The 14,302-nt window shown below is 37.7% G+C and overlaps 2 protein-coding genes across 11 annotated transcripts in view; both read right to left on the bottom strand.

Moving 5' to 3' along the window:
- The window catches only part of LOC144966101 (protein AAR2 homolog), a 417,529-nt gene that overhangs the window by 348,367 nt on the left and 54,860 nt on the right, over positions 1-14,302 (bottom strand). The gene's annotated exons all lie outside the window — the stretch shown is intronic.
- LOC144966095 (DNA polymerase kappa-like) overlaps positions 1,423-14,302 on the bottom strand; it is a 69,174-nt gene continuing 56,294 nt past the window's right edge. For 9 of the 10 annotated variants that reach the window (XM_078902162.1, XM_078902168.1, XM_078902164.1 and 6 more), the window contains one exon: positions 1,423-10,868. In XM_078902162.1, the coding sequence (XP_078758288.1) occupies positions 10,778-10,868 (91 nt within the window). In that variant the 3' untranslated portion in view covers positions 1,423-10,777. The remainder of the gene's footprint in view (positions 10,869-14,302) is intronic. The other variant, XR_013644156.1, reaches the window with a different exon arrangement.

The following is a 14,302-nucleotide window of genomic DNA, read 5'->3' as shown; positions in this document are numbered from 1 at the left end:
CATTTTCTTCATGCTACTTTTTATTATTTTCAATCTTCATCATAATATATGTCCAGTGAATTCAATTACAGTGGAACTCAGATACAACGGGGATAGTAGGACTAGCAAAAAATCCCCATTCAGTAGTGAAGTGAAGCAATACTGAGGGAAATTTTAAAAAGCACACGAACCCCCCTCCTGAACCATCATACCACCCCCCCTCTTCCACTTACTTCAGGACACAAGGCGGGTGGGAACAATGCAACGGTCAATTCTACCTTCTTCCTTTCCTCTGCTTTCCACCAATTCCAACGGCCACTGACTGTCGCTAAGTGCACTTCAAAACTCAAGTAGCACACAGTCCTACTCTCAGACTTCACAGAGAGCTCTTCACCATCTCACGTCTCCTTGGGCCTAATTACCTAATCAATCAGTCATCACTCTAAGTGTAACATACTACAGTAAAATTACTTTAAACCGAAAGAAGCTAAACCGAAAAATACCTTAAACCGCAAAGAATTTAATAAATTGTACGAGTTTCTTCATTATCTTTGTATTAATTCTTACGATGAACCGAAATACTTCTAAGCAGGACTTTCTTTAAACCGAAACAACCTGAGAGCACCTTCCCTTTTTCTCTCTCTATTTGTCTTCAAAAATTCGGGAAGGTGGCCACACGTAATAATGCCCGGCGATATTAAATAGAGCGTAAGTATAAGATGAGGGTGATGGGTGGGGTGGGGGGCAAACACTTCAATCACTGCACTTGGGCTTGGCCAACACCCAGGGCATTCACACCACAATCGCACAGAGAAAGGAAGACAGCGGTTGACTGGCAGGCAAAAAATGAGGAAAGAGGGGGAGTTGGGGTGTAGAATCACGCAAGCGAGATGTTCTCGCTCGTGTGTTGATGCTTTGGAACTGACTGGATTTTCAATGCGACGATAAGGAGGGGGGGGGGGGGGGGGATGGTAGACAACTTACCATTGACATGCCATTTCATTTCCACTTTGTTTAAATGGGTGTGTGAGGGGGGGGGGGGGAGGTTCTATGTAATTAGGCCTTTGAACCTAATGGCTTTTCAACAAAAGAGAGATGTGTAGTAGACAGCTTAGCATTGACACGCCTTTTCATTTCCATTTCACTTCACCTCTGAGTAGCTGCACATCATTCATTATCAATTATCGCACAAGAACTTTCGATCTTATTTAAGCTTTGCATTTTACTAAAAGATGTCTAAAAGAAAGCACTGTGCTTACACGTTTAAAATCAAAATACTATGTGAAGTCTATGAAAAAAAAAAAGTTGATCAAGACAGAGATATGTAAAATACACGACATCCCAAACTCAACTCTTTCAACAATTTTGAATTGAAAACGAAAACCCCCAAAAATATTTTTAAAACACACACAAAAAAAAAAACACAAAAAAACAACAAAACAATTAATGGTTACGAAGACAGCATTTATTCAACAACTCCATTTAACGGGAAACCCATGATACGATTAAATGAACAAATTCCTTAAATAGGCTAGTTACTACCCTTGAAAAACATTGCAAAATGGGAACTTGCTTTAAACCAAAATGTCTTTAAACCGAAATGGTTTAGAAGGTCCCCAAAATTTCGGTTTAAAGTAATTCTACTGTAGTTCTAAGTGTATCAACATGTTGATAGGTCAGTCACGCGTCTTTCACTCTCACGACAAGGCTTTCATTGCGTTGTCATGGGTACACAGAGAAACGTCAGCAGTCCACGCAATAACTGCAATTGGCCCACTCCCACTTCATCTCCTTTCCCTATAAGTATAAGTTAGGTGTTTCATTTCCTTTCCCTATAAGTTAGGTGTATCATCTCCTTTCCCTATAAGTTAGGTGTATCATGTGTGTCTTCTTCTTTTCGTCTTGAGTACGTAGTTATTCTCAACAGGGTGCTCAACTTGTGACTCACCCGTGTTCCAAGAAATAGTTCCCCGTTATAGCCATGCATGCATGAATAACATGAATTATATATGCTGTAGAACGGGGATTTAAACATTTCCTGTTGTAATGAAGCTACCGTTTTATGCAAGCTGTACTGTATTAAGAATGGTGCAGGCCTGTAAATCTTACGACTATTGTCGGATTTCCAACTGTACGATTTTGCTTGACATATTCTGTTCACCAAGCAGTCTGTTAGATTGGGTGGAAAGTACCTTGCGATAGACTAGCATCCTATCCAAAGGATAGCAAGCAATTGATATTGTCCATTTCACGTTATAGAAACCGGGATAAACTCCTGCTCATGGGCCCAATGGCTCTAAAGGACTACTTCTAACAGAGGTTCCTGTGAGCAAGAATAATACTGTGGAATTCGTATTATTCAACACTCTTGAAATCAACTTCTGTTTAAAGGCAACACCTCATGTTGGTCCCAAAATTTTCTGTTTTTCCTCCAAGACGATTCATTGTTTTACAGGTTTTATGGCGCTTATGACAAATTATGTCATTTTAGTGTCAGTAAAAAGGAAGAAAATGGGCTAGTCAAAAACTAACAGATTTACAAATGGGATAGTCAAAAACTAACAGATTTACAATTGGTATAGTCAAAAACTAACAGATTTACAAATGGGATAGTCAAAAACTAACAGATTTACATATGGTATAGTCAAAAACTAACAGATTTACAATTGAAAGCACAAGAGAAAAAGCAAGACAAGGGAGAATGGTTCAAAAAGTGAACAGATGTAGATTTCAAGAACACTATCAGTGTGCTTAAGTTTGAGATCACCTAAAGTTTTTGTGCAGCTATGTGGTCTTGCTGTGTGGGGTTCCTACCTCCCATAGTGGGCAGGGAGGTACTTACTGTGTCTTCTATCCTCCTATATCTGTTTTCCCTTGTCTTAGAATGGGATTAATTGGTTTTGTCCTGACGCTGGCCGGATACCTTGGCTGAGAGGGAAACATTAAAATGTATGGTTAGTTTTGAGAGATGATATTTTTTTCCTTGTAAATCATCTCTCTGTTATGCACTGTATTATAATTTGTATAAATATTATATATGATTTGTAAACATTTGAGTGTATTCCTCTTAGTGGGGACCTGTGCTTGTGTCTAGATGAGACTTTTAGTGATCTCAAACTAAGTAAGTATTTTGATGGTGTGCTCTTGGAATCTACATCTGCTTCCTATTTGAACCAATTCCCCTTTGTCTTCCTTTTTCTTGGGTGCTTTAATTGTAATTCTAGAACTTTTTACTATCCCGTTTTCTTCCTTTTTACTGGCGCTTATATGACCTTAATGTGTTGCAAGCGCCGTAAAACCCTTAAAAACAAAAACAAAACAAACTATGTGGTCTAGTGGTATGACACTCGCTTTAGGATTGGAAGGTCCTGGGTTGGAGCCTCGCTTAGAAAAGACTCTTTACTCACATTCTCTCATCGCACTTGGGTGTAAAATGAGTACCTGGCTGTTAACAGTGTTGTCTCTGTCCGAAAAACATTATCTATCGCCTAACAAGCGGCATGTCCCGTCCTACATGTTAAGTGTTGCTGTTGGCCAGGGACCCCTTGTAAAGTGCTTTGAGCATGTTTATTGGATATTGCGCTATATAAATGCTTAATTTAATTTAAAGTCTCATCGAAACACATGCACATGTCCCCACTAAGAGAAACACACTCAAATGTTTACAAACCAATATATATATTTTTAAAACAAAAAATGTGACAATACATAGCAGAGAGATTTACAAGGAAAAAAAAATCATTTCCCAAAACTATAGGTAGACATTTGACTGTTTCCCTCCCAGTCAAGGACTCTAGCCTGGGCTTGAAGAAAACCAAGTAGTTTGTTTATAAGGGTTTTACGGCGCTTGCGGTCATATCAGCGCAAGTAAAAAGGCTGAAAATGGGATAGTAAAAAAATTCTAGATTTACAACTAAAAGCACACAAGAAAAGTAAGACAAAGGGGAATGGAACAAATAGGGAACAGGGCCCCGTTTTCACGAAGGACTAGATTTAGTTATTTACTCGTCTAGTAAAAATTAAACGAAGCAAGTGACTAAAAAAGTCGGATACCTTGAATGTTTTCTTGTCTCTGACTAGCTAGTCTCTTGCTTGGAAGAAGTGAGTGTTGTAAGGACGGTGACTAATTCGGAAGTTTTGTGCTGGTAACATCCCGCTCTCTAGTTCAACATGATGGAAGGTAATATACCCGCCTTCATCCTGTCAACGCAAAAGATTTCCAAAGAGGAATTTAGCAACACATCCGATATAAATAAAATTTCAGTCTTTTTTAAATTACTTACTTTTGTCATGATGAATCAAATCACGTGATATTGACTTTGGACTTCTAGACTACAATGGTGTCCATGGTCTATATTTAAGACAAAGAAACTCAAATTGAACCTAAAAAAAAAAAAAAAAACAAACCAAAGAAAAAGTGTGTTCTGATGAATCACATTATTTCAGTCAGTTACAAAGCCAGCAGAATAACTTTTGTCTCCACTATACTTTCAAATAATTTTTTGGGTTGTTCTTTGACACAAATCCTTTGATTTCAAGTCTCCCTTCACTCTCAACTAATGAGCCAATTAGATTCAGTCTTTTTTAAAGTTTTTGCTTACAAAAATGTGTAGACTTGACGATCTGCAATTATCTTATAGTTTTTTTAAAGCCCGTGTCAATAGTGGCAGAACACTTTTTGCCTCGTCATTCGTAACCGACGTATTTTCTTTCCGAATTGAAGCTCTCTCACCTAAAAATAGCTGCTATCCTGTTGACGCTATGACGTATCCTAGTTACTAGTCTCAGTCTAAGCTTGTGAAGTCCTGCCTCAGCAAATGACTAAAACTTGGCCAAACTTAGTCCGAAGGTGCCGCGATTTTAGTCTGGGACTTGCTTAGTCAGCTCACATGAAATCTGATTTTTTCAAGTCCTTGACTAAAGTCAGAGACTAAGCACAGTCCGTGTTCATGAAACGGCCCCAGATGCAGATTCCAAGAGCACACTATCATTGTACACATTTCGGTTCATCGTAAGAATTAGTACAAAAATAAAGAAGAAACTCGCACAATTTATTAAATTCTTTGCGGTTTAAGGTATTTTTCGGTTTAGCTTCTTTCGGTTTAAAGTAATTTTACTGTAGTACAATTTATTAAATTCTTTGCGGTTTAAGGTATTTTTCGGTTTAGCTTCTTTCGGTTTAAAGTAATTTTACTGTATTTCGGTTCATCGTAAGAATTAGTACAAAGATAATGAAGAAACTCGCACAATTTATTAAATTCTTTGCGGTTTAAGGTATTTTTCGGTTTAGCTTCTTTCCGTTTAAAGTAATTTTACTGTACTTAGTTTGAAATAACCTAAAAGTTTCATCCAGACACAAGCACAGGTCCCCACTAAGAGGAGTACACTCAAATTTTTACAAATCATATATAATATGTAAATAAAACATAATACAGTGCATAACAGAGAGATGATTTACAAGGGAAAACAAATATAATCTCCCAAAACTATACATTTGGCTGTTTCCCTCTTAGCCAGTGCCATGACAAAACAAGACAAAGGAGGAAAGCATGTTAGAAAACAGAGGGATAAAAGACATTAAGACAGCGAGTACCTCCTTGCCCACTATGGGAGGTCAGGAACCCCACCCAGGTGCTGCACTGTTGTTGTTTGTTTTGTTGTTTTTAAGGGTTTTACGGCGCTTGCAACACATTAAGGTCATATCAGCGCCAGTAAAAAGAAAGAAAATGGGATAGTAAAAAGTTATGAATTACAATAAAGCACCCGAGAAAAGGGAAGACAAAGGGGAATTGGTTCAAAAAAGAAACAGGTGTAGATTCCAAAAGCACACTATCAAAGTACTTAGTTTGAGATCACTAAAAGTCTCATCCAGACACAAGCACAGGTCCCAACTAAGAGGAATACACTCAAATGTTTACCAATCATATAATATAATGTGTAAACTAAACATAATACAATGCATAACAACAGAGAGATGATTTACAAGGAAAAAAATATCATCTCCCAAAACTATAACTATACATTCGACTGTTTCCCTCTCAGCCAAGGACTCTGACCAAGGTCAGGACAAAACCAAACAATCTCATTCCAAGACAAAGACAGAAAGCAATTGGAAAACAGATAAGAGGGGATAAAAGACACAGCAAGTACCTCCCTGCCCGCATCTGGTGGATGTATTTTGTGATAAACTAGCGTCCTATCCAAAGGGTATCGAGCAATTGCTATTGTCCATTTCACGCTATAGAACCCGGGATAAACTCTGGCTTCATGGGCCCAATGGCTGTGAAGGACGACTTGTTCCCCAATAGTTCTGGGAATAGAATTCCAATTCCATGGTCTCCTAACTAACAACAGAAAAGGATAATTCCATGGTCTCCTAACTAACAACAGAAAAGGATAATTCCATGGTCTCCTACTAACAACAGAAAAGGATAATTCCATGGTCTCCTAACTAACAACAGAAAAGGATAATTCCATGGTCTCCTAACTAACAACAGAAAAGGATAATTCCATGGTCTCCTAACTAACAACAGAAAAGGATCATCTGCAAAAAGAATTGTATTTAAAAAGAGAAACTAAAAGTTAAGTTTATCAGACGATCTCTGTGATCTGGAAGGTTGTATAAGGACGTAATAGTAATAGGGTTTGTTAGTGTACAGGGAAGGTGCATAAGAATAAGAATGGAACAGGTTTTTAAAAGTAGATTAGGAGCTAAATCATTAAAATATTTAAAGCATGCGGTGGCGATTTTGTAGGTTAATCTCACTTTGATTGGAAAGCCAGTGCAGTTCATAGATATGTGGGAGGGAATGGACCATATAATATATGTTTTCCTTAAAGTTAACTTTGCTGCGCTGTTCTGAATGACTTGTTGCTGTTGTTTGTTTTTAGGTAATCAACGGCTCTTTCAACAATATTTAGGTCATTTAAGAAATACGTTTCTAGCTTTAATCAGTTTTTATCAAGCCTTGAGAAGCCATAGCTGTTGTGAATACTGTTGTTGTAAAATTTTATAAAACTAAAACCATAATAGTTACAAGTTTGTTATTTAAAAATGTTTATTTACAATTTCTGCAGGAGTTCACATTCCTGCAGATACTTTAGTGGATCGACTGACTGGAACAGAGACTTCAAGTCCCTGGTTTCATAATGTTGTGACCTTATCTGTTCTAACTGTGTACATTCTATCAAAATATGTTGAACTGTGAGGTCACAGTTACAGCTTCTGCAGGGGCTTTTCGTCCCTGACTAGAAGGAAACGGTGAGTGAGGGCAATATGTCCGATCCGGAATCGTGTTATTTTGACCTCGTCTCTTCTTTTTAGCCCCGAGTTGGATCTGGGGCCGAGGTCAGTTTTGATTTGTTTCAATTTGTTTTGAACGTCACGACTCCAGGATAGTTCCCATTCCTGTGGGACGTGCTTTTTTATCTTAAGTTTCAAATCTGCATGATGGATTTTACTGCCCTCTTGTAATTCCTAGCTCACCGTCCCTTTGCCAGTCGATCCGCTTCTTCATTCCCCCGGATACCCACATGACTAGGTACCTACAGAAAACAAACTTTCTTTTTTTTTAATAAATAATTTATTTGCACCTTTCAAGATACTTGTGATTCTTGGATCAATACAATAAAAATTTGAAATCCCCTTAAATTTAAATGTGGATAGCGAGTCAGACAAGATCAAAAATTTGTTTTTATTTGATTTCTCACTCTCAGCCAAACGGAGAGCATTTAGGATTGCTTTCAATTCCGCTGTAAAGATCGAAACATTTTCATCCAAGTGAAGTAAGTGATCCAGTGCCTTCCGATGAGTGATAGGCACACCCTACTACATCTGGGCTCTTTGAACCATCCGTGAAGATGTGCGTGTAGTTTGTGTAGTAATATTACTTCTAGAGTCATGTTTGTATATCTGTGGGTCTTTTGTGAATTTTTAAGTTTGTTAAATCCAAGTTTATGTTTGGTCTATGTATGGACCATGGTAATGTCTTTGCCTGGACGTGTGGATGTATCCTATCTAGACTGATGTTCATGTCTGCGATGTCTTGTTCTATTCTATAACCTAATGGTGGTGTCATTTTTGGGTGCTTGTGAAATTTTTCTTGCAGGGTAGGTGTTTGTGTGCCGAGTTGTTGTGCAGTGATGTGACCTTGACCTTAGTTATATACTGGAGAGCCAGTTTTTCCTCCTGATGGAGAGGTGGCGCATCTGCCTCAGCATAAAGGCTTGCCACTGGAGAAGTGCGGAAAGCCTCAAGGGCCAAGTGCAGTCCCTGGTGATGAATTGGGTCCTGCATCCCTAAGTAGGATGGCTTTGCAGAGCCATATACGAAAGATGCGTATCTAGTCCAATTTTCATCGAATAAGGGTTTGGTATATTTTAAGAAGAGTGTTAGTTTCCAACCCCATTCCATGCTCGACAGAACTCTCAATGCTTTCATGCATCGCAGTCTGAGATCTTTGATATGGGCAAGGAAATTTAGTTTCCTATCAAAGATCACACCAAGGAATCGGGTTTTATCCTTTACCCCAATTTTGGAATTGTTGAGATAAAGGTCAGGTTGTCTGATGCAGGGGCGTTTTCGGCAGAAGTGGACAGCTACTGTTTTTGATGGGGAGAAGGAGAAGCCATTAAGATTTGCCCACTCCGACAGTTTGTTTAGTTGGAGTTGCAACTGTCTCCCAATGGTGTCCATACTCGATTTACTTTGATAGCATACAAGAAATTCATCAACATATAAAGAACAGTCAACATTCTGTCTCATTGTATTCACTATTGAGTTCATTTTTATCTCTCAAACAGAATGGGAAACAGAATGCTACCCTGTGGAACTCCCTCTTCCTGATCAAACAGATCAGAAAAGGTGGATCCCGCTTTGACCTGAAAGAATCTGTTACTTAAGAATGCTCTGACAAACATTGGAAGGTTTCCTCGTAGACCAATATTGTGCAGATCTTTGAGGATTCCGAATGTCCAAGTTGTGTCAAAGGCTTTCTCGAGGTCAAAGAAGATTGCATCTTTTGTTTACTACGTTCATGGGATTTGGGGCGAGAAAAGATTTGGGGATGATTGCCAGAACAAGAAAAATAACAAAACGAGTGAATGAAGCAATGATAATAAAGGGCTGGGATGTGGGGGTCTGTGGAGCCACCATGCCTCTCCATATGTTTGTTCTCACCAGTCGGGTGCTTTTTCATTGGTTACCATCAAACCTGAATGGCTCTTTTACTTTTAGTCGCCTTTAGCGATGCACGCATGAGCTTATGGTGGGTCCATTCTTGCTCCCTCCAAGTTGAGGGACCCCGGACACCACACGGGGGTACGAATGAAGAAATAGCTCGTGGAACTAAACCTTGTATGCCCCCAGTTCACGATGATGTTGATTTTCAATATGAAAAGATAAATCTTCACAGATCATTACAAAAGGAGCACCAGTAGTTAGAGCATGTACTATAAAATGCTAAATTATTATAAATACCTCATCTCAAAATTCAGTTTTCATGGTGATTTCTGAAATTAAGTCGACGTCCAAGAGACGCCACATCGCCTAGTTTGGTCGGAGCAGACTTTTTAAAACCTGCCTGGCAGCCCTGCATACGGTCATATTTTTAATAGTGATAGTTGCTTAAGCCAAAAAACATCAATGACACACACGGGATAAAAATAATAGATTTTTAAAAGTGTCAGCAAAAATTTAATGGATTATGCCCCTTTGTTTTATATAGTGGTGGATTTGCACAACATACACTGTTAGGGGAATTTCTCAAAGTGGTTTTATATAAGCATCGATTAATAGTATTGTCAAGCAACTTTGATAAAAAATTAGTGTTCTCATCTCTAATTTGCACAATTTTACCCTAATAACATAAGAGAGATGATTTATAAGGGGAAAAAACTCGTTCTCTACATTTGACTGTTTTCCTCTCAGCCAAGAACACTGGCCAAGGCCACGAGAAACAACAAATAATAGTCATCTCATTCCTAGACAAAGGCAGAAGGCAACCTGGAAAAGCAAAATATAGGGGAATAAACCACATAGCGACTGTGATCTCCCCGCCCACCATAGAAATAGAAAGTCTAAAGACTCCATCCAGAGTTCATGATATATCAGCAATTTTTATTAAACAGCTAAGGGCATCCTACCATGAAAACCTTATCATGTAATTTAACAATTGCTTGGCTTTGTAGCACTTCTGCAAAAATGTCCAATCTACCCATGGGTGGTAGAGGAGAGGTGGTTGTATAGAAGAAATGAAATTGTGTGTTTTTAGTCAGCCATTTTTATGGAGTAGTTTACACTAAATTCTATCAAACCGACTATAAACCGTCACAGTTCCTCATAGTTTTGTGTGTTGGTTTGTCATATTCGTCTGGCAAATGTTATGAGATTTTTGTTTTAGTTAAATACATGGCATCAATTATTACAAATGAAGATTATGCGAGTACAATGGTGTATGTTAGGTGATGGGGTTTTTTTCTTCTGATTTGACCAAAAATATAAAATATCAGTTTTTTTCAGATTTTTATATTTGTATTTGATGTGAAAATTATTTCGATAAAGGAATACAAAGAAAATCAGGGGGAAAAAACAGGACTTAAAAAATGTTTATTTCAGAGCATAAAATATGATTAAGACCAATCGCAGTGCATACAAGACAGAGGGCGACTCTATTTATGCAGAAAAGAAGCAATATCGTTCATAGTTCTCCTCCAAAGGCTTGCAACAAAAAATATGTTCACCAATAAGGGAAAGTGAAACTGAACAAAAGAGATTAATTCTAGTAGACTACAAAAATATTCAAGGTTGAAAATAAGACAACACACTACTCTGGACCTTTCGAACTTTCCCTGGGTGTCTCGTCGCCTTGTTTTGGTCATCTGTCATGTGCCTGGATTTTAAATTAGAAATTAAAAAAAAAAAAACCTTTACAAAAATGGCAATGGACACATACAGTCAAAAGTTCAATGCTTACTTTTAATTCACTCTATACAGGAATCAATACAGGGGGTGGGGACAACATGGGTGATTCCTGCAGACATCTTGTTTGATGAATTATCTACATTCCTTCATGGAATGCCTAGGCGACGATATCTTATGATGTCGTGGCAGAAGGGCATAATTTTTAAATACAGGGATCAATATTGATTGAATGAATAGACAAATAGGAGAGCTACTTGTAGAATCAACTTCAGCCAACGTTATTTCCCTTTGTACAAGAGTATCAAAAATGACAACTGAGTAGAAATCCCCTTGGCTTTACTTCTAGTCTATTTATAATTTATAAAAAAAAATTTTTGTTCCATCTTATTTCACACAAATACTAACTATAAATAATTGCTTTTGAAGTGAAGTTAATTGAGTTGGCAACTTCAACCACTGCAGTCCCTGGGGACACAGAGGAACAACCCTTCAGCAACACAAACATTTGCTGTCCCCTGTAATAAATACATAGGGTAACCCCAAACAGTGATGATAATGACAATTAGTCAAAAAGGAGGAATTAACATTACGTAATATATTTCTAACTTCTAAAACACATACTTAATATTACATAATATATTACTAACTTCTAAAACACATACTTAATATTACGTAATAGTAATATATTACTAACTTCTAAAACAAATCTATTCTGATCATTAGTTACAAGCTGACTTTTTGTAAATATAATTTAATGAATTGTCATTACCAATTCAACATTTTAGAGCCCTAAATTGCTGCCCACTATATCGAGAGATTATGATAAACTTTTGGCCAAAAGGAGGTAAGTCCACTCCGGATAATCGCAACACTTTGGGATCAGCGAACATGTTGCGATTTACCGAAGTTGCCATTAACCGAAGTTTAGTTTCCCGTCCGCTATTGCAACTTTTGCCTCTGAGTGAGTGTACACGATCTTGAGACCGTCCATGTCTATGGTATCTTTGGTCGATGTCAGATAAAATGATGGGATACTGTTTTCACATCTTGTTACCGTCCATGTCTACGGTATCTTTGGTCGATGTCAGATAAAATGATGGGATACTGTTTTCACCACTGCATGTTGTAAGTTTTTATAACATTTTTGATTTGTCCACTGATCAGTTTCATACCATATATGGTAAACTCAAGCCATTTGTGGTAAACATTGTTCTTAGTCCACCACAGACTGAGCAATTTGATTAAAATAAAAACCACGCAGAAGCAGCTTTGATGTAAGCCGCCATTTTAAATAGTTTGGATTAACTCTCACTCTTTTGTTCTCAACATTCGTAAGAGTCAAAGAGATTAGCCGTGATGAGAGACAATAAGCTCTCACCAAACCCATATGCACAGGTGTCAATCCCAAAACAAAGGATATCGCTCCGTTTCTCTTTATAACTGTCATTGTCTACCTGTTGTCTAGACGATGCCTAGTCCTCCTTCTAATGGTCACAGATGACCTCATAAACCAATACTGTAATGCCCGGAATTTGCCACCTTTTGGGGTTGAAAATTTGTTGCCAAAAACTGAAGTTTGTTGCAATTAAACAGTGACTTTTATATAGCATTAATTCCGTTTCTTGAAAAATGTTGCAATTAACCGAAAGTTGCGATTAACCGTTGCGATTAACCGAGTTGCAATTATCCAGAATGGACTGTATTTGTTTTTATATTACAAACACGGCTAATGTGTGTGTATTACTGCAACCTTGTGATTATGCAGCTTATAAATAAGAATCTTTAATCAAATGCAAAACATATTCTACCAAAAGAGTGAATTTAAATTAAGCCTATACATTATCTCTCTAATACCAAGTGATATCTATAAACATAATAATATGGTTAGAAGGTTGGCTGAGACAAAAATTATGGAAAAGAAAGAAAGAAAGAAAGAGAGAGAGAACGATAGAGAGAAAGAGAAATAAAGAGAGAGAGAGAGAAAGAAAGAAAGAGAGAGAGAAAGATAGAGAGAAAGAAAGAGAGAGAGAGACCACTCTGATTGATTTTTTAATTTTTTTTATTTTTGTATTCAGACATAAGTTGTAATGAATTCAATTGAATTCAGAACAAATAAAACAAAATAAAATAAAAGAGTACAAAGCTAAAGGGTAAAAAAAAAAAATTACACCCATTTGCCCCACCCCCTTCCCTTTCGATCATCTTGTCATCCAAGGCCGTCATGGGTATTGTACCACTATTCACATTTGGTGCCAATGTGTCTAGACTTACGTCATGGCCATGGGAGTGTCACCAAAAATCATGCAGCTGAGCAGAGGTGTCAAAAAATGACACAAGACATAACAGTAACAGTGATTTTTCCGCCGAACTACCACGCAGCAGAAAATATTTGACACGGCAAAAACAGCGGAAAATTTCTGAAAAAATCCTAACATCTCGGAATTCTGCGGATGATTATCATCACTGCCCAGCTTCTTGTTTTTATTTTGTCGTTAGAGTTAGAGTCATCTTTCACTATGCCATTTATTATTATTATTCAACAGACATATGATAATCGCCTGGAAAGAAGAGTGAGACGATAATGAAAAATAAAACGAAAGTTGGGAGATTTGAGACGCTATCATCACTCATCCCCTAGTCTGAGTTAATTGTGCTATGATGAGTGCCAGAGTTAATTGTGCTATGACGAGTGCCAGAGTTAATTGTGCTATGATGAGTGCCAGTATTGTTCTGAATACAGATTGGTGAGCCCTTGACATTAGCCTAGTGAGGATGAGGATATTCATTGGAGAGTGGGGTGGGGGGTAGGCGACTGCAAGGTGGAGATGTGCATGGCGTGGATGAGACAATGGAAGGGTAGGGGTGAATGATAGACAAAGTTCTCAGCCTTCATACCCATAGCTGGCACCTGCATTTTTTGCTAAGTTCGGGCCTAAAAATTGCCAAAATTTGCCCCCAAAAAATCCCAAAAATTTGCCAAGCAGAACTAAGCCTCCCGGTAAAAATTAACACGATATATGGAAAAAATAAATATAAAAGACATTTTATTACACTTAAAGGAGGCTGCATTTATTATTTTCCGCACTGTAACGCAATTTATGTGCCCAAACTTTCAAACAATCACACTCACACACATAAAATACACACACTGTGAGTTGAATGTTCACCAGTGTAAGTGTTCTATTCCATAGTATGTGTCTGTGTGTATTTTGTGTGTGTGAGTGTAATTGTTTGTCACACAGAGGGCCTACTTCCTCTCATTCACAGTATGTTTTATTAAACTTTCACACCTACAGACTATCTCAAACGTACACTTTCTCTCAGACTCATCAAAGGCCTAGTTTTCCTTTACTATTAAAAAAAAAAGAGGCATCATTGAACTTATTGTAGTAAAGGAAAACT

Source organism: Berghia stephanieae, chromosome 2, assembly GCF_034508935.2.
Source record: "Berghia stephanieae isolate SIO BIC M18660-M18661 chromosome 2, UCSD_Bste_1.3, whole genome shotgun sequence".
Classification (NCBI taxonomy): domain Eukaryota; kingdom Metazoa; phylum Mollusca; class Gastropoda; order Nudibranchia; family Aeolidiidae; genus Berghia; species Berghia stephanieae.
Note: the sequence above shows the minus strand (reverse complement) of the source record. Positions and strands in the feature narration are given on the sequence as shown.